Genomic DNA, 24,817 nt, shown 5'->3' on the forward strand with positions numbered 1-24,817 from the left:
AGGAAATGTTTGCTGCACATTGTTCATTTTATTTGCAATTTTTCTTGTTGTGTTTGGTATACATATGTAGTTAATAATATGCACTTGATGTCAACAAAATACTGTTACACGCTCATGGCCAGGGCTGGCAAATCAACATGAATCAAATTCAAACATACATTTTTGTGTTTTCTTTTTTTTTCTGTTTTTAATATAAACTTAAATGCTGTGCTCACCACGCCATGTGCAAGACAATTGTTCAAGTGCAATACATTTCATTTAAATTGGCTAAAAATATTATTTGAACGAATTAACTGGCTTTTGGTTACCATTTTTCATCATTTTCATTGTTCGTTCATATGTATGTGTTGGGTTGTGTATATCTACTTGTATAAGTACAATGTGAATTTGTTGTTAAGTTTTTTTAGCAAGTCAATTGGTTGTATATGTATATAGTAGTAATGCAGCACGTTCTGATCATGCCCAAATTCATTCTCTCTATTTACTTTACGCTAATCTAGTTAAAAACTTCGCTCAATTCTGCATTGTTTCCCTAACTGTTCTCTATTATCTTTTTTTTTTTTTTTAATTTCGTTTTTTTCATTGTTTTCAATTCATTTCTTAAACTTGTTCATAACTACATTATAAGTACATCATCTCTAATCATTTTTTCATCGTTTTTTTTGTTTTTGTTTTCTCATTCAGAAGGCATTTTATCAAAAAAGTTTCGATCGTTCAGAACATGCATATGTATTGTATGTATGTATGTAAAAAAGTAAACAGTTATATATAAATATGTATATAAATTGTTGTGTATAAGTATATATACTATATAAGTATGTATATGCTTTGATTATAGAACAACGGCGTTTTAAATGGGAATTTTCTTATTTCATTTCATTCATATTTCAATCTTTCATTTTATTTTTTTGTTTACGGCACAAGGAATCAACGTATAATATACAATATTCAACAATAGTTTTGTTTTTTATGATTTCTTGTTGTTGTTTATTCTTTTGCTTGGCTTGCGGCCATCAGAAACCGCAGTAATAAAGTTGTAATATAATATTTAATAATCATAATAGTAATAGTGTTACATATACATACACAATAAATTATAATAGCACAATTTGCTTGTTTATCAAATACGTGTAAAAATTTAATAACAGCAGGCCAAAAAATAATGGATATATATATATAATAATAAAGTAAACAAAGAATATAATAATAATAAAAAAAAGATAATAGATTTGTATATTTTGAACTATTTGCGTTATGGTTAGTTGATTGAGAGATTGAATTTATATTGGATTTTTTTTTCTTTTTTTTTTGGGGTCTACTCAATTTACGTAATAGTACAATAGAGATAATAATACAAAACATACAGATTTATATAGATAGATATATATATAAGAATATAATAGTGTTAATAAAAAAAAAATAATAATAATAATAAAAAATATATATTTATAATAATAAGTAGCCAGTAGTTATATCCATAATTAGTTGTATTGTGTAATAGGTTTTGTTGGTTTATTTTTTTTTTTTGTATTTTTTTCATTTTTTTTGTTTTTCAACTAGCACTTTTTTCAAACATCTATCTCTGTTCCACAATCCATCCACATCCATTTGCTAGTCGTAGCCTTACAGCCATTCTTTATACTCCTTCCTCCATTCCTCGACATCATCTATTGTTTCTTTTTTTTTTTTGTTTTTGCCACAGCCGCCCAAACACTTTTTTTATGCGTTTTCTTCAGTTTGTTTTGTTGTTTTTTTTTTTTTTTAGGTGCATTTGGGCTAATTTTGGTTAAATTTTGTTAGAATTATGCTATAAAAATAGTAATATTGAAAATGTTGCCGGGGCCCCGAAAATGTGCGCTAGTTTTGCGTCCCTTCAATCCGTTCATCCTTCCATCCTTCGATCCTTCTATCATCATCCATCTATCATCTATCCCATCGATTCGGCGACTGGTCTTTTGCTGCATCTTTGCAAGCTGCAGTTGCAAATTGCAGTTGCCACTTTGTTGCATGTTGCATGTTGTGTGTTGCCTGTTGCCTGTGTTGCTCATCACTTACATGTCCATTGCAATTTGAGCTGCTGCCCCGATTATTGGTAGCAGCATCAGCAGCAACAACTTTGTGTTTGTTGCCCAGCCACATCTTGACACACAATATTTATAGATACATATATTCAGAATACACATATATGTATAAATTTGTATGTGTGTGTGTGTGAGATTTAGTTTGATGTTATATTTTGTGTTCTGCGTGTAATTTGTTGTGGATTTTTGTTAGTTGTTGTTGTTGTTGATGTTGTTCTATTGTGTTTACTTTGTTTTCTTCATTTCTCTTTGTTGATTCTTGTGTGTGCTCTTTCTTGCTTTCTTGCTTTCCCTTTGCGAACTCAGCGCGATCATTTATCCTCGCAGCAACCGTTCTTGGCCAGCTGCTTCTGCAGCGCATGCGGAATGAAATCTTTCGTCTTGGAATGATTGCCTTGTCCAAGCAGCGCCGGCTCAATGTGTTTGCCCTCCTGGATGCGTTGAATGCACTTCAACAGATCATAGTTGATGCTCTCGCTAACCACCGAATCTTGCCTGTGAATAATGAGACGAAAATTTAGCATGTGTTTGTGATTATTACAATTTGCCAACTTACTTGTAGTCCGGATGGTTAAGCACCTGATCGCGTATCCAGGTGGCTGTGGTGACAAGTTCGCCGGCGGCACGCTTCTGTATGAAGCGCAGATACTGTTCAATGGTGCAGTGTGTGTCCGTGTCCACTTCCATGGACTGCAGATAGCTGCGAATGAGTGGCACCAGGCCTGGGAATACACCGGGCTGCAAGCAAACGAAGATCATGTTAATAACAGTCGTTGCACATGTTAATGTCAGTCGCTTAGCCTAACAGTACTGTACTAAGGCAACTTAACAGCAAGTGCACTAGGGCAACTTAACAGTAAGTGCGAGGCAAACAGCAGTCTGTTAAGCTGAAAGCAGTCTCTTAAGCTAACATCAATCTGTTAAGTTAGCAGCACTGCACTATGGCAACTTAACAGCACTGCACAGCGACAACTTAACAGAAGTCTGTCAGGCTAACAGCAGTGCCCTTCGGCAGCAGTCTGTTAAGCTAGCAGCAGTCCGTTAGGCTAGCAGCACTGTACAGCTGCAACCTAACAGAAGTTGTCTGGCTAACAGCAGTGTCCTACGGCAGCAGTCTGTTAATCTAACAGCAGTCGTTAAGTTGGCAGCACTGCACAGCTGCAACTAACAGCTTGAATTGAATTGTTCAATGCCATCACAACACAACTTACCTTGCCATTGAAGATTTCGTTAATGGTGAGCAGCTGGAACAGCTCGTTCTCTTCATCATCCGTATCGGTGTGATCGCTATCGACGCCGCCATTGTGAGCATGGCCATTGGTGGTGCCATTGCTGATGCCATTGCTATGGCCATTCATTTTGGCGGTGCCATTCACCTGTGGCTGCTTGTTCGGCTCATCCTCCTCCTCGCTGCCATTGGTAGTTGCCTTGGCTGTGCCATTTGTGGTCGGAGCGGAGGCGTTGCCATTCTGTTTGGCAGCACGCTGCTCCGGTGACTTGGACGATTTGCGGAACCAGAATTTCTCTTTGCGACAAGCGTCACGCTTCTGAGCCGTCTGCATGTTCTCATCCACCTTGCTGATGGGCGTTAGGAAATTGAGTTGATAGGAGAGGATGACACGGGTCAGCAGGACGACAAAGCACACGATCGCAGCATTCTCAAAGTCACTGATCTGCGCTTCGCACGGACGGAACTCGACACGCCAGCCAATCGAGCTGTTTGGTGGCGGCGGCTTGAAGCGCATCGTTTGCCAGTTGGTCGATTGAATGTTCTCAAAGTGATCGGTGTCCTCGTTGTCATTCTGATGGACCTTCTCGCTGAACAGCGAGACGGTGTCGCGGATGAACAAATGCGCCACATGCTGGGCCAACAGATGATCGATGCCGCCATCGATGAGACGATTGTAGACATCATCGTCGTACGTGAGCTTCACATCATTGTATTTGGCACCCTCGGGTGACAAATACGAATCGATGGAATCGTAACGCGACTTGGCAATACGAAATTTGCTATCCTTCAGTGGCTCAAGACCGCGTTCCTCGGGCGTACGGCAATCCACCGAGGAGCTAATCACATTCCAGCGGCAATCCGATTCGGTTAGATAGCCACGGTAAACGGGCGACGCAGCGGTCAAGGCGAGCATGATGGGGCAAAGCGGCGCCAGTTGATCGTACAGGCGACGTGCCTCCGTAATGTTGCAGGCCTGGAATGTCAGTTGCAGGCAGCAACAGCCCATGCCAAAGCCCATGGCATCGAGCAGCACAACATCGGGTTCGCCCGGTGGAGCGCCCTCAACGGGCAGCTTTGTGTTGACATCCTTGAAGACTGAAGAAAGAGTTTGTTAATTCCTTTTTCGGGATTTATCTACCTCATGAGCATTAATGCTTACCCTTCAGCTTGATGGAGACCTTCTCGCCGCGTCGCTTGCGTATGTTGCGCGTCAGCGTCTTGAAGCGCGGATGTCCGGGGAAAATAGCCTCATCGGGAAAGTAGAGCGAACGCGCCGAGCTCAACGGATCCTCGGGACGTGGCTGATGCAGCGGATACGTAAAGTTGGGCGCACCCAGGCGCGGAAAGTTTGTGATCGACATGACGCACTCATCGCTGGCCAGCAGCTCGGTGACTTCTTCGCGACGATAACGCATATTCGCCTCGACCAAATTGAAATGGGCCATCAGGCCGCCAAAGGGTTTTCCGGGTGTGCCCTCGATCATGTAAGCACCGTATTCGGGACGCCACAGGGACTTCACACCCTTGGGATCGGCGTGTTCCTTTTCGTTGAGTTTGTGGAGCAGATCTTGGGCCTTGAGTGCGACACGTGCCACCTTCTGTTCGTCATCGAACTTGACGATAATGTACTCGACCTCATCGCCCCATTTGAGTATATCGCCCTGGCGATCCTTGAGTCTGTGATACAGATTGACAAACTGATTGATGCCATGTTCGCGCACATGATCGGCCAGCTTCTTGGTCTCCTCCCAGGAGAGTGGATTGCCCTCGCTCAACAGACCCATTGTGTGTGCTTAGAAGAGAATTCTGTAGCGAGAGGGAGAAAGAGAGAGAGAGCGAGTGTTAAATTTGAGTTGAGAAATCTAAATGTCAAATCCAAATTCAAATTCAAATTTCAGATATTCAAATATATAATGTGTTAAGTAATAAATTTTCCTGTTTAATAAAGCACTTGAGATTCAAATCGCATTCATTTAAAATAGCTTTCGAGCCAATGTCAAATAATCGCTCAGATAACTGTCAGATAGAGAGAGAAAGAGAAAGAGGGAGAGAGCGAAAGTCCCTGTTCCCATGTCTGTACCATTTATGGACACAGCAACAGCAACAGCAGCAACAACTGCGATAGCAACAATTTAGTTCGCAGCAATTGATATATTCCTACATTGTTTATAACAATTATTTTTATACTCTTACAGTCGCTAGATTATTAATATGAACACAACTTTTGTTTATGATCCCCAATATATATTGGCCTATCTGTCTATCTAATTGCGTTGCTCCCTCCACAAAAGTTGGGTACAGTTGCGCATCCCAATTGTAGTTGGCTAGCAAAGCGAGGCTGCTCGCATTGAAGTACTGCGTAGCAAAAGAAAAAAGTATTTTTAGAATATTTGATTCTATTTGGAAACAATTTTTATGAATATAAAAACTTGTTTAGAAAACTTTTATAGTATTGAAGAATTGTTTTCTTTTAAAACAATATGAAAACTTCTTTTAAAGTATTTAAGATATTCGTTTTTTTTTTTTTAGAAGTTTTTCTAATTATTTTTATGAATATTAAAGTTTCTTTTAAAAAACATTTGACAGTTATAGTTATTTATATAATACGTAAACTTATTTTACAAAGTATTCTAAATATGTGTTAAGAAAAAAATACGCAAATTTCTTCTTAGTATTTTTTTTTAGAAACAATATGAAAACTTCTTTTAAAAAGAGTTAAGATATTTGTATTTGTTTAAGACAACTTTTCCATAAATGAAAACATTTAAAAACAATTTTATATATTAGTATTATTTTTAGATTTTTGTAATATGAAAACTTCTTTTATAAATTTCACATCGAATCCAAAAGTTAACTAAAATATTTGAATGTTTTTAGTATAATTCGGTTTTTCTTTAATTCTAATTCGAACACAATTATCAAAGTAGCAAACTTTCTATATTTCATTCTATGAATAATATTTAAGTGCATTTGAAATTCGACTTGTCGCTTTGCCACTTTTTTGCCTCACGCGATTTCCGCCTGTGCGGCACGAGTTTCGACTTCGTCTCGATTTTGTTTTATTTGTTTTTTTTTTTACACTTTTATAGACGAAATGATTTAAAAAGTGTCTCACGGATTTTGTTTTATTTGTTTTTTTTTTTACACTTTTATAGACGAAATGATTTAAAAAGTGTCTCACGGTTGATCTAATCGTTCAGTTTAGTAGCTATTTATAGTTGCGATTGGTGAACTGAAAGAGCAGGCACGAAAATTAAACAAATTTTCCATAGCTGATGAAATGTGTTGAGTATTGAGTACAACTTGAAGAATACAACTGAATAATATATAAATAAAAACGAAATACATGTGTAGGTATTTATAGCAAGCAAATATTGAAGTGCTATCAATAATAAAGTGAAGTTAACTTGTCGCGCGTTATTTCCCCGAAAACTCAATTGGACGGAATAATATGAAATTTGTGAGAAATGATAATGGTCAAGATCCGACTCGACTCGACTCCACTCGACTTCGACTGATGCTAATCGGTCAGAGGAAAAAAAAAAATACAGAAGTGAGTAATCGATAACACGCCACAAAGTACAAATATTTATGAATAACAAAATAGAATTAATAAAAATTATTGATAACAATATTTTGATATGTGCTTTGAGTGGCTGACAAAAGTGTGTGAGAGAGAGAGAGCGAGAGCGGAGGAAATATTTTTTTTATTTGCGATTTATTTACGCTGGACTGTAGTATCTCTACTATATCGGACTGGTCGGCACTCGAGTTTCGAATTGAATCGCTTGATTGAATCGTTCAAGATTCTGAGAGAGAACTGAACTGAGGAGTGTGTTTAGTTTTTGTTGCTGTCCCACTTGTTAAACGCGGATTTATGGCCACTTCAATTGTCAGCAGCAACAGCAGCAGCAGGAAACAACAACAACAAGACTCACAACTACAAACTGTAATTGAAACCAAATTCCAAATACCAAAGACAAAGAGAGAAACTGTTACAAAGTCTCCGTCATATGATTACAGTTATTAGAATCAGTCAGCTGTAAGATCAATCTAAGCCGCAATTGCAGCAACTTTGCTTCCATCGATTTTGCAATTCGAATTCGACTAACTCAAAAGTTCAACACTATGATGCAATTGCAATTATTTAAAATATCACTTTTGATTACTCTAATTTCATAAAAAAAATCTGGATAATTCATAGCAGTGAAATAAACTTCTTTTGAATATTATATTTCACTAAACAATATTATATTAAATGCCAGTGAGCTTTAGCTCAATAATTCACAATAGAAAAATTTTAATCTTCTCAAACAAATTTTGAAAAGCCAATAATAAAATCAAATAGTTAAGGTTTACTTTTAGCTAAAATTGAATATAACATTTCACAAAATGAATATATTAAATAATTGCCAACAATTCACAAAAGACAAATTTTAAAAGCAGCTAAAAGAATTTTAAAAAAAAACTTTAAGAAGAAGTTGATGAACATTTGCATTGAAATAAACTTGTTTGGAATATTTTATTTCACTATTATATTAATTGCCAGAGCTTTAGCAAAAAGTATTGAAAAACTGCAAGAGGAATTAATATGAATTTAAGCTTCATTTAAATATTACATTTCACTGAAATAATAATTTAAAATAACTGTCAACAATTCACAATAGATCACAAATCATAAAGAAATAGCTAATATAAAAGAATTGAAGACACTTATTCGAAATATTATATTTCGATAAATTATTCTATTAAACACAATTCACAAAAGAACCTAAAACAATAAAATAAACTTTAAGTGGAAAAAAGTAAATAATAAAATCAATTGTTTACATTCAACGATTTTAGGTTTACTTGTAGCACATTTTAAATATTAAATAACTGCCACAGCTTTAGCTTAATTTACAATCGATGAATCTTAAGGGCACATAAAAAGAATTTCAGAAATTAAGAGGAAAAAAGCTTATAAAAATATGCATTTCAATAAACTAATTTTTAATATTATATTTCACTATATGAATATATGAAACAGTTGCAAACATTTTATAATAGATTAAAATCAGTTGAAAGAATTGAAGAAATTTTAAGAGGAAAAAAGTTGATTAAAATGTGCATTTAAATAAACTGAATTTGAATATTATATTTCGATAAATTAATATATTAAAATAACTGTAGATGAATTTAAGCAGCTTAAACAATTGAAGAAACTTTAAGCGGAAGAAAGTTGATTAAATATCACTAAATTATTACAACTGCCACAACTTTATCAAAACTAGCTAAACGAATAAAATTGAAATGCAAATGTTACAACAAATTCTTGTGAAGAAAATAATAAAATTCAATTGGTTGACTTAACGACTTTAGCTTTAAGAATTCTGCGAATTATTGAATTGAGCAATGCAATAAAAGTCGAAGCAAAGCGATTCTAAGACTGATGCTGCAATTGATTACACACACACACACACACACACATATATATACGACGATCATTATCATTTTATGAATAGGAAATTGTGCAATATTGAGACATTTCAATTGCGTCATACTCGTGTATTATTTACATTGTTAACAAACACGGGAGAAACTCAATAATTATTGCACACAATTTGCATTTCAATTCACGAAACCAATTCCAAATTCACTTTACGTAAAAACCATTAGGAATAAAAAAAAAGCAAAGTTAGAATAAAGTAAGAAAAGTACCTTAAAAATATATGTGAGAGTAAGGATACACGTTGAAGTTTAAGGATGTGCACTGGTAACTTGTAACTAATTTGTGAGTTAAACGAAAAAAAAACACGAAAAAAAAACAAAATATAGAATACAGAATACTGAATAGAACTTGGTTGCTTCACGGCTAAACGACAACTAAATATACTCGCGGCCAGACTCCAGCTTAATATGCACCGGGCACCGGTTGATGGTTGCTTACTCCCCTCCTTTCCCCTCTCCACCCTCCGCTGCTGCGTTACCACAAAAAACGTCACACCACCTGCCCCCTGAACGAGTCATCGACCGAGCAAGCGATCCATCGCGATCGCGTCAAACGATCGGTTGACAACGCGACGCAAAGCGAACCGAACCGAACTATAATAATAATAAACAAAATATATTGGGAGGAGGCTAAGGGAAGCACAACTCTCTGACCATCGATCGATCCACCGATCCATCCATCCATATCTATAAAGGAGCGGATGTCGGTAGGCAAGCCACTTGAGAATCTATTGATTGCCCATATGTATTATAATTACTTTGGACTATGTAATTTATTATGTATGTAGTATATACTTTATTCAATAATAGAAATAAAAATACATTTCTCAAGTACCCAAATCTTTTTCGTTGTCGCTCCCATTTAATTTTTATTATTGTAAATTCTTTTTTTCTTATTTGGGTTCCTCTGAGTGTTTTTTATAGATTTAAGCTATTCGATTTGATTTATCAACACAATAAAGATTATAATTAGACGGTGTCGTAATTCTGTAGCCACTAGCTAATGCTCACTACCTTCAATATCATAAATATATTTACGTATATAATTGTATGTGAAGTGGGTTGATCAATCGCATAATACAACTAAATACGAGATCTTTTTCGAAACAACTTTTGGTCTATTAGAAAATTTTAAATTTTGGATTTTGTGAATTGAAAATGAATTATAGAATACAAATTTTGAAAAAGCAAAAATCTCTGAAATACACTGTTAAATAAATTTTGAGATTTTAAACTTAGATATATAATAAAAATTGCTATTCCTTGAACGATTTTAGAAATTTTACAATTTATTCTTTGAAGAATTTTGAGAATTGAAAATACATATATTATCTAATATATATTGTATTATAAATATTGAATGACTTTATAAATTGTGCAGAAAAGAAAAAAAATTCATAAATATTGAAAAATTTCGATACAAAATTGTTATTCTTTGAAGAATTTTGAGAATTCAAACCAAAATTATCTTATTTAATTTTGTCTGCTTTGAAAGATTTTATACATTGAGAAAACACACAAATGAAAAATAAAATATCACCAATATTAAAAATTATCTTTAAAAGTGAAGAATTTTGAGAATTTAAGCTGAAATATATAATAAAAAAATTGTTTTTCAATGAAAGTTTATAAATTGTAAAAAAAAAACACAAATATCGAAAATGGTCTTTGAAAATGGTTATTCGTTGAAATTTTTTGAAAATTCTGCATTGATTTTAAAGGAAAAACCTATATAAAACATGTTGTCAAAATTGTATTCAAACGTTAATCATTTAGTAAAACTTTTTATGGATAAAGTTTCTTGAAATGTTATATAAATTTATACAATTAATTACTCTAAATTTCTGCAGGAATTCTACGAATTTTAGTATTTATAAAACTAGTTGTTTGAAGAACTTTCTTATCTTATGCCACTATCGAAGTATTGAACTATTCGAACTGACCTCGAATTAAATATAATAAAATGTGAAATACTCTTGGTTGTTGACACATTGTATATCAACTCAAGTTGCAATATTTAAAGCGGAAAAGAAATTAAAATATGCCTGCACTTAAGGGTACTCGACTCGACTCAACTCAACTCGACTCGACTCGACTCCATCCAAAGCAGTACCATCCACAATCTGAGCACCAAAAACAAAACAAATATTCGCACATTTCGCACTTGGCACCGGGACTGAGAACGACGAGAACGACGATTGCTTTACTACTTTATTTGATCAAATCTGGGCTGTAAACGAAGAACCTTGAACGATATTCTCGCCATTTGGCATTTTGGGGAACAAGTGTAAGTTTACAATTTCGTATCGAATGTCGAGGATTATATTACCCTAAAAACAAAGTTACACAGCAGCGATTGCATTACAATTGAGTTAACTTTACTTGGAATATGCATCAGCAAAAGATCGCTGAGAAATGTGTTATATCGAGGTTGATTGTACACAACTTGACCACAAAACACAACCACTCGGGGCTAATTATAACAAAATATTCCGCTCATTAAACAAAAGTCACATGTAATATGCAATTACAAGAAATTACAAATTTGCCAGTTTCAACTTATTTTTTTTTTAAGGGGAAATACGATACGCTACATAAATGGAGGTTAATCAACAAAAGTTGACATGCAAGATTTCCGAGCGATTAAACAGAAAGTCAAATGAATTAAATACTTTACAGAAATCTTGATAAAACACTACAAATTTCAATTAAAACTAAATAGTTTAGAGAATTGTTTTTTAAAAGAGTAATAAAACTTTAATTCTATATTTATAAAAATGAATTTAAATTTAAAACTCAATTTTATAAATATTTTTAAATACATTTAAATACCAAGAATACAAATTTATACAATATTATTCATGAATAATTAATATGAATGAATACAAATATAAATCTGCCTTTTACGCAATAATTCATATGAATATTTCTGAAGTATTTAATGCATTTGACTCAGTCAATTAATAGATAAACTATTAATAATTATTTGATTACATACATGTAATTACAATATTTTAATCTCTTTCTTTGTGACTAAGATCAGCATTGTTTTGATAACAGCAAAGTGTCGAAAAACGTGAAGCAATTTATTTGTGAATAACTCTAGTCAATCTGCTAATGAGCAACAAGATAGTGTAAGGGGAAAACTTCATGAATAACAAATGAAGCATGCAGCAAAAGGAGGAAAAAGTGCTGACAACTGAAGTAATCAAAAAAAAAAAAAAAAAAAAAAAAAAAAAACAGAATTCCAGAAATACCAAATTTGTTTATCCAGCAAAATCCCCGAGCACATTTGTGTGTTGCACATTTTTTGTTTTTTTTTTGTGTTTTTGTTTTTGGTTTGTAATGGAATTTGCCATGTGCAGAGGGCGGAAATTAAATGCTAGATACTATCAAGCTGTGAATCGAGTCCTTGGCATTCAGTCTGACTTTTGGCGCATTTTGTTCACATGTTTATTGGCTTGAGCTGTCGCTGTCTATGTCTATGTCTCTTCTGTTATCGCGTGTAAGTCAACACACATGTGTCAGTCGCAATAGCAAAGTGGAATATGTAACGTACTTATAGATATAGATATTGTACAATAGTTAGATCAAAAACAAAATGAGTCAAAAACAATGGCAGTTTGTTGAAATGAGATAAGAAATGACATTGGGTGGGTGGCGCGTAATTTAGCAATTATATAAAAAGCAGAGCAGCGAAAAAAATGCGGCAAATGCTTATTGCAGAATACTCTACACTTTACAAGCATATGAATTACACGACAAACTCGCTACAGTCAAGCTTCGTTATAGAGAACATTTCTTTCACTTATTATTTACTTATCATTTGTTTATTAGTTTATTATTTTATTTGTTTAATTTTATTCCTTCATTTTCCAATTCCTGTTCCTATATCTTTCCTATTCCTATTTATTTCCTATCCCTATTCCTATTCCTTTGCATATTTCTGTCCTATTCCTATCCCTATTCCTATTCCTATTCCTATTCCTATTCCTATTCCTATTCCTATTCCTATTCCTATTCCTATTCCTATTCCTATTCCTATTCCTATTCCTATCCCTTTTCCCATGTCCTGTTCCTATCCCTATTCCCATTTATTTCCTATTTCCAATCCTATTCCTATTCCTATTTCTTTCCTATCCCAATTCCTATTCCTATTCTTATTCCCATTTATTTCATATTCCTATTTATTTCCTATTCCTATCCCTATTCCTATCCCTATTCCTGTCCCTATTCCTGTTCCTATTCCCATTTATTTCCAATTCCTGTTCCTATTTCCAATCCTATTCCTGTTCCTATTTCTTCCCAATTCATATTCCTATTCCTATTCCTATTGTTATTCCCAATTTATTTCCTATTCCTCTCCCTATTCCTATGTCCTGTTCTTATTCCTATTCCCATTTATTTCCTATCCCTATTTCTATTTCTTTCCTATCGCTATTCCAATTCCTATTTCTATTCCTATTCCTATTTCTTTACTATTTCTATTCCTATCCCTATTCCCATTTATTTCCTATTCCTGTTCCTATTTCATTCCAATTCCTATTCCTATGCTCATTCCTATCCCTATCCCTATTCCTATTTCTTCCCAATGCCTATTCCTAAGCTTATCCCTATTCCTATTCTTATTCCCCTTTCTTTCCTATTCATTTTATTCCTATGCCTATACCTTTTCTTATTTCATTTCTATTCCTATTCCTATTCCTATTCCAATTCATAATGCTATTTTTCATTTATTTATTTATATTTTTAACTAATCCAATTCGTTGTAGCGTAGCTCGATTGTATATGCTTTGCCAGCAACTGACCCACGCAATGCGATTTGCTTTGACAAAAAATACAACAACAAAAAGAAGGCGAGCATAAAAATCTTCAAATTCTGCGCCGTCATTTAAGACAATTGCCAACTGTAGCTGTGTGTGTGTTTGAATGTGTGTTCTGAGTGTGTAAACCGTAAAAATAGCTTAAGCAAAGCGACTGTGCGTAAAATGATTCACTTGCCGCCTTTGCAGTTGAATAGAATGGCGCGAAGAAAGAAAAAGATAATACAAACAATATTTCCAGTATTTTATTTGCATTTCCTAGTCTTCGGAGTGCATAAGCTTCGCTTTTGTGGAAACTTCTGAGTCACATGCGTGTGATAAATAAATATTTATTTGCAGCGCGTATCTTGGAATTTTTCCCCTCATTTAAAATGAAAACAAAAATCCCCAAAAATAAAAAGCTTATCTTGTAACACATAAAATGCGCTCAGAAATAAGAAAAAAATAAAATACAATTACTGGGAGATATTTTTGTGTTGCTTCTAGCCTAACTTTAATGCAATATTTTTATATCCAAATAAAAGTCAATTCAATTCTTTTAGTCGTATTCAGTATTTCCTAACTTTGAAGAATATTTTTAATTAAATTATTTTGTTCAAGTATCTTTTGGTCGAATTAAGTTAAACTTGAAGAATATTTTTATATACAAATAAAAGTCAATTCCATTTATAATTTTAAGTATTTTGTGTTTATTATTTGTTCGAATTCAGTTGCTAAATAATATTTCTATACTTTGAACAATATTTTTATATAAAAATAAAAGTCAATATCCATTAATTTGTTCGTCTATCTTTTAGTCTAACTTAGTTGCCAAGAGTTTCTATATTTTTAATACTTTTGAATAAGAAAAGAAGTTGAATTAAATTGCCAAATATTTCAATACATTTACATTTCGAGCTCTCTACAGGGCAGTTAAGTGTCGTCTACGCTCGACTGTTGCAGTTTCATCATATTTTTGGTAATTTCTCGAATAAAAATATTGCCAGCAGTAAGAGCAGCTGATAACGATAATGTGCGAGTGTGTGTGTGTATGTATGTGAAGTGGGGGGTGTGTATGCACTTGATTGATTAAAAACTTCATCATGACGTTGATAACAATGCTTGGAACGTTGAGAATTACAAGCAACAGCAACAGCAGCAGGTTGTTGTTGGCAATTTTCAATGGCAAGCATTAAGCATGCACATGCGGCGTATACGTAATATGCAAAAAAGGTTCCGACTCAAAACGAAAATCGTACAAATCAAATGCGGAAAGAAGCAATACAAAATACATACAACAACAATACTGTGTATGTCTGATTTTGCTTTTTCAGGGCCATTCAACGTAGGCAAATGAAATAGAAAACATACAAAGTCTATTGATAGATACACAGATATCCACATAGACAGCTAAAGATACAGATACAGAGAGAGAGAGATAGTACATAAAGATGCATGTACAACGCCAGGCGAAGGTTTTATCTGCAATGGAATGTAAACAAATGGCAAAACACAGTTTACAGTTTATAGTTTGCTGCTTCGAATAGGCAATAGGAAATTGCAGTCGTTGCACTTGAAATAATTGCACGCCATACAAGATTACGGCGAGATTACGTATACGACTCATTAAACAACAACAACAGCAACAGCAACAAAACACAACACAAAACAATAAAATACAAATAAAAATACAACAACAACAAAAAAAAGTCACATCAAAATCGAGAAGAATAAAAACGACGCAACCGCATCGCTCAGTCAAGTGACGACGACTTTATAATACTCATTCAGTATTACTTATGAATCATTAAACAAATTTAATGAACTGCACACTCGATAGCTTGGCACTCCATTCTGCTTTCAACACCTACATTTAGTGTGCACATATAGTTCGATAATATGATTAATTACCACAAATTTTGGAAACATAGCTCAACTGAGAGCTGAGTTCAGATAGTTAGCTAAAGTTAGGAAGTGTTCATTGGTAGACAAAACGTAAATAGAGATTAAAGACTGCAACTATAACAAATTTCAGAAGCTTACCATAGCTGAGAGCTGAGTTCAGGTAGTTAGCTAAAGGTGGGAGTGTTTAAAAGCAGCTTAAAGACAGCAGCGCTAATTGAGAGATGCGTTTAGATAGTTAGCTAAAATTGGAGAGCATTTATTGTTTGACTAAACGTAAATACAGTTTAAGGACTGCAACTATAACAAATTTCAGCAACTTAGCTCAGCTGAAAGCAGAGTTCGGATAGTTAGCTAAAGTTAGGGAGTGTTCATTGGTAGCCAAAATTCAAACACAGTTTAAAGGGAGCAAGTTTACAAAATTTCAGCAGCTTAGCTCAACTGAGAGCTGAGTTAGGATAGTTAGTTAAATTGGTGGAGTGTTCATTGGTGGACACAACGCCAAGATAGTTTAAAGACAGCAACTTTTAGAAATTTCAGCTGCTTTGCTCAACTAAAAGCTGAGTTCAGATAGTCAGCTAATTTTTGGGGAGAATTCGAAGATAGCAACATAAACTGAGAGCTGAGTTCGTGTAGTTCGATTTTGCTATGGATTGTTCATTGCCATATCAACTTCAACTATAGTTTATAACGAGCGTTTACTCAAAAGATCAGTTAGTTAACTGACCTTGGGCAGTTTTGTATTTTGTGGCTATATAGCGTCACATCTTTTACGGCTGAACTATAATACCCTTTACGATTACGATTACGATGTATGTATAAATGAATTAAAGCGTCTGCTGCCGGCACAAAATTGCGACGTAATAGAAATGTAGGACAGTCTAGAAAGAAGAGAAGGCAAACATACAAAGTCGACAAACAAACATATTTATACATACATATATGCTATATATACCTAGGACCCATTGGACAAGCGAAAAAAAAAGATATATATGATTAGATGTGTGTCTGTTCTCTCGGGGTATATTTGAGTACTCGTATGGTCTTCCGTTGGCAGCTGTCAATTCTGAGCAGCAATTCTGTGAATTCATTTGCAAATTGATGAAAACGAGCAAAAAAGCAAAGCCCAAAGCCAAACGAATGATTAGTCAAAAAAAAAAAAAAAAATATAATAATAATAATGAGAAAACACTTTTACACGAATTTATACTGAAAATGGTATTAAAAACTTTTATACTAAACAATATTTGAAAAATATACTGAAAATGGTTTAAAAAACATTTATACTAAGCAATATTTTAAACTTATACTGAAAATGATATTGAAAAGAATGAACAATATTAAAACTTTATACTGAAAATGATATTGAAAACGATATTTGAAATTTATACTGAAAATGATACTAAAAACATTTATATTCGAAATTTATACTGAAAATGGTATTAAAAACTTTTATACTAAACAATATTTGAAATTTATACTGAAAATTGTATTAAAAACTTTTATACTAAACAATTTTTTTAAATTTATACTAAAAATGGTATTCAAAACTTTTATTCTAAACCATATTTGAAATTTATACTGAAAATGATATTGAAAACTTTTATACTAAACAATATTTTAAATTTATACTGAAAATGGTATTAAAAACATTTATACTAAACAATATTTGAAATTTATACTGAAAATGGTATTAAAAACTTTTATACTAAACAATTTTTTTTTAAATTTATACTGAAAATGGTATTAAAAACTTTTATACTAAACAATATTTTAAATTTTTACTGAAAATTTACTAAAAAAAACTTTTATACTAAACAATAATGAAAATGGTATTGAAAGGTTTTATAGTAAACAATATTTGAAATTTATACTGAAAATGGTATTAAAAACGTTTATACTAAACAATATTTGAAATTTATTTTGAGAACGATATTAAAATCATTCATAATAAACAATATATTAAACATAAGCTAAAGCTGATTCAGAATCCAGTTTTGAACATACAAAAACACTTCCGTTTAGATCGTAAACTGATGCGACTTGATTTGGGTAAAAATAATTAGATTGATTAGCTGCTGTTTATTGGCAATTGTTTATCTACTCCGCATATGCACAAATATTTATTAAGTTATTTATTTGTGCATAAATAAATGCGAAATAAATCCCCCCGTCATTGAATGAGTGACGGGACCACGTGCTTGACGACAATATAACATTTGGTGTTTACATTTCGTTGTTCGTTGTTATTATTAATAATAATAAACCTGCCAAATAATGTATCGAATGTGATATCGAATTCGAATTGTTTAAAAGCACTTGTGCAAATGCAAATGATGATGATGATGACGATGATGAAGCGTCGTCGTCATCGCCAATTTGTTTCGTTTCGCTTATTTGCTTTTGTGACAATTTATTTAACCAAGTTTTAATTAGTGAACCAAGCGAAAGGGGATTTCACGCAATGCTTGGCATACCCTTTAGTATTTGAAAATACTGCAACATGTTGAAATATTCATTTCAATCTGTGACAATCGATAAAGATCTTTGCTTGTAATTCTGCAAATTTTATCACGATCCCGTTTTTACAGGGCATCTGATGGTCGAGCATGCTTTAGACTAGCCAATTATTAATTGCTGCTACTGTCATTTGCGTTGCGCTATTGCGTAAATTGTGAAATGAAACAACAGCCCTTTGAATGACGCACTTGAAAAATACTCTCATATGTACACACACACACACACACCTCTCTGTCTATAATTGCAGAACAGAATTGGATCATTATGAATATGCGATCCGAGAGGAGAGTAATAATCATGCTCATTATGATATTAGATACTCCCCATCCCCATTCCCATCCCCAGATGTTATTACGTATAACGTTTAAATTTGTATTTATATCGGATTTATTGCATTGCCTCCCTCCGGTCGGTTACACAACTGGAATTAAATTGAGCTGAAAAATCATACAGAAGCAACAGAGTTGAGGTAAATACATACGTAATTTGAAATAATATCTCACTATATGTTGACCTTGCGCAATTTAAAGTCTGGGCTATTAAATACCCTACGAATATGGCGAAATTAAAGTAGTTTGATATGAAACTTCAGCTTAATACGATTTTTATGTAAAACTAAAAAAAAAACTTAAAAATTTGAATATGTATCTCGGAAAACTTCTTGATATATTACATTTGTATTATTTTGGGAACACTTCTTAAGTATTTCCTAAAATTGTTTCGATGAATATGCGTTCAAGAATAGAACAATGACAATGATAAATGTGATAAATATGATGCAAGTGGCAAAATGCAAAAAAAAAAAAAAAAAAAAAAAAAAAAAAACAAGCAATGCGGAAAAGTTTCCACAAGTTATCGCAACGTTTGATAATTCATTTGCCTGCGACGACATTTAATTAGCAAGGGCGCAAATGTTGTAAAAGGTGACGAAGGCAAGAGGAAGAACAAGAGGGTATTGCTCCCTATCAAACCAAAGTACGGTGTGAATTGTTTGGTACTACAAAACATTCCAAGTAGTTAGCTGTAATCTAGAGCAATACGTTAACTGCTTTTGAAGTTTCTATTACGATTCCTACAATGCTGATGAAGATGTGTTTTGATGATAAATCAGCTTATCTGAGATAACAACAACAACAACAACAAAATGTGCTGAGCTGGAAAAGTTGTCACCAAAAAAAAAGTCTTACAATTACGATGGATAAGATAATTGGATAAAGGGTAGATGAAACACCCTCTCTGGACGGTTCTAGAGATACTCATTGTATCTCTATCTATCTATCTATCTATCTATATAGTGTTTACTTAAGTGATATAATAACCAAAAGTAAACATGAAAGAATATCAAAAAAGATATTGTTTTATTTATAGAAATGAGCTCAAATCAGTTTGCGTTAGTGAGTGTGCACTGTCGCAGTTACAGGGTATTCGCTCCATTGTAATGCTTGTTTTTTTCTACTTCACACTCGTTTGACATTGCGATTAGCCCAAGGAAGGCGTCTAACGCTTTGGGGCATTGAGGCTGATATTAACGAGTTATTAAATGCCAAGGTCGGAGCAAAGCAAAGCACACACACTCAAACATACGGTCATAATAGATATTACACACATTCACACATGCACGTGCTCGACTAATTATCTATTAATGTGTGTGTGAGTCGCATTGTGCGATAACGCACACATGGCACACGGCTCACATTTTATTTTCTTTTCTCTTTTATTTTTTGCTTTTTTGTTCGTTTCGATAACAATTGATCGAGTTTGTGCGCAATTGTGTCATCTCGAGGCCACAAAGCCCATTCCATTGAATCGTGTCGTGTCGTGCTATTTTGTCTCGTGCCCTAAGCGTGAGTCATGTTGCGTTAGGATATTTTGTGCTGAGTCACGATGATCTTGCTTTGCCAACCAAGCATGATATGCTAATTCTCCAAATTCGCTAGTTGTTGTTATCTACAGTTGTGGTGAAATTGCAGCCCCAAACAAACAATATGCAAATGAGGGATGGCACTACTCTCGTCTCTGCTGCACTCCCACATCTTCCTACATCTCTCTATCTCGCTCTCTCTGTCTCTCGCACGCACTGTGCGCGAGTGCCTTGAACTTCACAACAACAACAACAACTTGCACTTCAGTTAATTGTTGCTGTTTAAACTTGTTTCAATATTGTGTGATTTTTTTCTTATGAATTTGCCTCACACGCGACTTGTGCATGAGTAACTGTGACGTCACAACGCATTTTTATGATTATCATTTTTGGTTTATTTTTGTCTTAAGGCGTTTGTTATTTTTTTCTTGTTTTTTTTTTTTTATCAACTAATTACTGATCGGATTGAAAGCGAAGCATGTGAATGACTTTACAGAAATGCGACGCCAGCACACCAGTAATTAGAGAATGTTCCCGGCTAATGTGTAAGTGTGTATGTGAAATTGATTAAAAGAATCAAATTAGAAGTTTCCAGACCAAATAGTCAAGGCCATGCTGTCTGAAATTCCAATTGGACAAATACCGGCTGCACGCTTCACTCGCTCTGCTCTCTCACACAAACACACACTCACACTTACTCATGCACACAACTCACGCACGCACGCATACATATTGGCATGCACATTAATTTGAATGGAAGGCGAATGTCAAGGTTAGGCAGGGAGAACGGAACGGAACGGAACAGTGGCTCCAATACGAATAAGAATAAGAATATAACAACAGTGGCTTGATGTAAATCTAATTGTCATATAATTAATGAGCTCAACAAAGTACAAAAATCAATACTTGACCAATGAAAAGGGCAAGACAGAAAGAGGAAAAGAAAAAACCCAACACTTGCTGCTAGTTTGGAAATTACGCACTTCACAATTCCTTTTCAATGTTTGTGCATAAGCACTATAATAATAAAAAATGTCGACTCAGCTTTTATAATGTGTTTAATACTAAGTACGAATGTACTATCGTACGTACATATGTATGTATAAGTATAAACTTACCGGCAAAATGCAGTAAAAGAAGAATGAATATTCGTAGGAAAAAGAACAACAAACGTAAGTTCTTTCTCGCTCTCTCTAAGCGGAGTTGGGCTACGCTCAGCTGTTGCTCTCACAATATTAAGAAGCTGAAGACGCGATGCTCTGCTGCTGCGGCTTTTTTCTCTGTTGCTGTCGCGGCTGGCTTAAGGCGCAAAACAAAAGTGACCTGTTTGTTGTTGGTGCTGCTAGCGTCGCTCTTGCTGGCTATCTCTCTTTCTCTCCTTCTCTTACATGCACATGTACACTGACGGTGTCTGTGTAATGAGTTGCGTTTGTCTGTGTGACCGCGTGCTGATGTTTTTTTCACACACGTTTTAATGCCCGATTCAGAATTGCTGGCGCTATTGTTGTTGTTGTTGTTGCTGCTGCTGCTGCTGTAGTTGTTGTTTTTGTTGGTTGTGCAATCAAACGCTTAGGCAACTGACCAACGTCAATTTATATCAACTGTATTTCTTTGATTAGTATTTTTTTCTGCCGCTTCGTCTGCTTGTAATTTGCACTTCTTGTTGAATTGTTTTGCCACGATTTCACAATTTGCTTAATAAACAAAAGAAATTCATATATACATATACATTTACATTATCAGCATCTATTTCAAAGTGTATGTGTGTGTGTGTGTGTTGATATGTGTGAGAAAACAACAAAATATGCGGCCCGCGTGTTTTAATTTTATATTCTCTCTATATGTATGCGTGTTTTTTTTTTTATTTGTAATTGCTTTGCACTATGCAACTTCCGTTATAGCAATATGCAATTTCTAATATTTGTTAATTATAGTAGGAATATCACAATAAAAAAATAAATAAAAATACAAATTATCAACGGGATCTTCTTCCAATTCGTTTTTATTCTAATGTGTAATGCAAGTTTGTGTGCGTGTGTTGCTCTAATTAGAAGACGCGCTGCTTGGCGTTACATGTGTGTGTGTAAGTGGGTGCAAATGTATGGGAACTGCATTTGACGGTGTATGCGTGTATGGGTGTTTGCTTACTTATTTGATTCTTTTTTTTTTTGGTTGTGCCGCAGCCAACAATTTCACAATTCCACTAAAATATGCACACAATTTTCGGATTTACTAGAAGTTTCACTTGATTTGCATTTGAAATTTATATCAAATGCTACACTTGGATAAATTTCGGTTCTTGCGAAAAATGTTATTACTTTATCTGTTTTGTTGATTGGTTGCTTGGTATTTACCCGCAAATAACGAGCACGACGATTGTTAACACAAAAATTCCAAAAAAAAAACTATAAAAACCTGCCACTGCGCGCGGCTATTTATGTAAAAAAAGTTGTACGCATTTAGCGTTGCCAGATTGTGTCCATGTGCTGCCATGCGGTACAGGCGCAGATGGCAGCACACACAGCTGATAGTGTTGCAAAATGCGCGCCAAGTTTTGAAATATTTAAAAATTTCCAAAGTGTATTTATTTATTTCTATTGCTAAAAATGTACAAAATAAAAACGATGCGTATATACAAAGTTAAACTTGTAAATAGAGCATCGCATGCTGCGTAAATATGATAATGACTTTGGGCGCTGTCACCAAACCCAACACCTCGCCCACATCATCAGGCAGCGTCACCAAATGCTGCTTGCCAATCACGATCTGTGGTCCGTTGCGATTGCGCAAACCACCGGCGGCCTCGTTGTGCGGCTTATAGATGAACACATGCCGATAGCTCTCACAGATGACAGCATAGTCCAGCTGCGGACAGCAATCGACGAATTTGCGCTGCTCCTTCGATGCCACCACATAGCCAAAGGCATTCAACTGTCCCTCGTGTCGCACGTTCCATTCGTCGGGTCGCGACGGCTGGAATTGCTGCAGCCAGATGGCACCATCGACGTCGTGGCGTGTCGCAAAGGCAGCCGGAAAGCCGGGGCGCAAAGTGGTGCCAAACAGCGGAGGCATCGCGCCCAGAAAGATGGTGTGTGTAATGCAGCCATGGCCCAAATTGAAGCGAACTAAAAACATGACAAGAGTTAAACAAAATACTTAGTTCCACACTATCAAGTGCAATAACTTGCCCATCTTGATGTCATTGTCGCTCGCCTCCAGCGGCAAATCACAATCCTCAATGGGATCCTCCAGATTGGGAATGGGTAACGGCTCGGCCGGAAGCTCCTGCTCGGCAAGCAAATTTGGCCATTGCTTCTCCTCCGTTTTGCTCAACTGCAACTGCAACTGCAACTGCAGCTCGTTGCCAGCTGCCTCCAGCGTCCAGTTAGTCAGCTGCTCATCCACAGGCGCAAACAAGGCGCCGTCCAGCAGCAGTTGATCCTTGTATTCAACCAGCAGACGAGTCGAAGTGCTTTCGATTTTGAGATCGTCACGTTTAGCATCCGCTGGGAGCGTAAAACGCAAGCTAAGATCTTGCGGTGTCTGTTGCCAGTCGTAAGGCGGCACTGCATCCTCTGCAGCTTGGGCTGCGGCTGCTTCTCGAGCTGCCTCATGTTGTTGTGGCGTCTGCAGATCGCCATTGGAGCACACGATCAAGGATTGGGCACGCGGCTCAAAGGCGCAATAGTAGACACTGCCCTTGGTGGCCAGCGATGGCTGGCAGAGCTCATACGTCCAGCTAGCAGCTGTGCCTGCCTCTGCCTCTGCCCCTGCCTGCTGCCAACTCCAACGTGACCACGTTAGCTGTGTGACAAACTCCTCGCGACGTCGCTCAATGTGTGCGGCAGCCAGTGAGATTTGTTTACGCTCTTGCAGCACATCGAGGCGTGCATCGTGGAGCACAAAGCCACGCTGATCACCATTCGGTGTGACTGGCGAACGTGTTAGAAGCTGCCACGTTGCGGCACGCTCCCGATCACCAGTGTCCAGCAGCATGTAGGTGAGTACGCCGTCGCAGAGTACGGCCAGTTTCTCGGAGACGAAGCGCAGCGTGTAGTTGTAGTCGCCGACAACATTTTGGCCATCGCCATGATCCCAACGGGGTATTTGATAGACGGTACGCTGTGGACGCGGTTGTCCATCGGCTTCGTTGTAGGAGCACAGCACGAGTTCATGGGAGACATTGATGTAGTAGCATTGATGACGTGCCCAGGGATCGCTGAATAGCAGATTGTGCTTGGCAAACAGTTCTGTGTGCAGCAGCGAATATTGATTTGCATGTGGATCCCGTTTTAAGGCGAAGCCATCCAAAGATTGTCGCAGCACTGGAACTGGATCGAACGAGAGCTTGTAGCCATCGAAATTCGGGCAGAGCAGATTCCGATTCACTTGCAAGTCCACCACCGACATTTTGCGTGGTGTTTGTCGGCTTGTAATTTGTACTTTCTAAGGATAACTTCCAAAGTAGAAAGCAATAGAAATGCGGCTTTAATTTACAATTTTAAAGTGCAGTGTTGCAAAGTGTCGGCGAGTGTCTGTTAATGTTAAATGCTGCTGACGCTAGCAGTGCCAGCTGAGTTTACTGCAAAGTGCATTTAGTTTTTTCATCATTTTTTATAAAGTATAGTAACTATAATAGTTTGTTCTTGTATGTATGGATAATTAAATGTATGCCTGCAACTAGGCCCACACTTCTGTATTTACATATAAACTCTGTTAAGTGTAATGCATTACTCGGTTGACACTGTTAATACCTGCTTGCATGCGCCGGCAATAACAGCAGCTATTAATCGACAACAGCAAATCAGCTGACGCTAGCAGTGCCAGCTGAGTTTACTGCCAAGTGCATTTAGTTTTTTCATCATTTTTTATAAAGTATAGTAACTATAATAGTTTGTTATTGTATGTATGGATAATTAAATGTATGCCT

The 24,817-nt window shown here is 35.5% G+C and overlaps 2 protein-coding genes across 3 annotated transcripts; both read right to left on the bottom strand.

The window, feature by feature from the left end:
• Positions 1–983: 983 nt before the first annotated feature.
• On the bottom strand, positions 984–22,256 carry LOC117577674 (glutamate--cysteine ligase). Of its 2 annotated transcripts, XM_034262566.2 has the most exons (6): positions 22,036–22,256; positions 21,006–21,581; positions 4,472–5,118; positions 3,293–4,407; positions 2,638–2,819; positions 984–2,576 (listed from the first exon to the last, which is right to left on the bottom strand). In XM_034262566.2, the coding sequence occupies exons 3-6, from the start codon at positions 5,094–5,096 to the stop codon at positions 2,393–2,395; spliced, it is 2,106 nt and encodes a 701-aa protein (XP_034118457.1). In that variant the 5' UTR covers positions 5,097–5,118; positions 21,006–21,581; positions 22,036–22,256; the 3' UTR covers positions 984–2,392. The 2 variants fall into 2 exon arrangements, with proteins under 2 accessions (XP_034118457.1, XP_034118466.1); XM_034262575.2 differs by lacking the exons at positions 21,006–21,581; positions 22,036–22,256 and adding an exon at positions 9,013–9,123.
• LOC117577704 (nudC domain-containing protein 1) lies at positions 22,039–24,425 on the bottom strand. The gene is made up of 2 exons (XM_034262607.2): positions 23,076–24,425; positions 22,039–23,012 (listed from the first exon to the last, which is right to left on the bottom strand). The coding sequence occupies exons 1-2, from the start codon at positions 24,295–24,297 to the stop codon at positions 22,528–22,530; spliced, it is 1,707 nt and encodes a 568-aa protein (XP_034118498.1). The 5' UTR covers positions 24,298–24,425; the 3' UTR covers positions 22,039–22,527.
• Positions 24,426–24,817: the final 392 nt, after the last annotated feature.

Source organism: Drosophila albomicans, chromosome X (genome assembly GCF_009650485.2).
Source record: "Drosophila albomicans strain 15112-1751.03 chromosome X, ASM965048v2, whole genome shotgun sequence".
NCBI classification, from domain to species: Eukaryota; Metazoa; Arthropoda; class Insecta; order Diptera; family Drosophilidae; genus Drosophila; species Drosophila albomicans.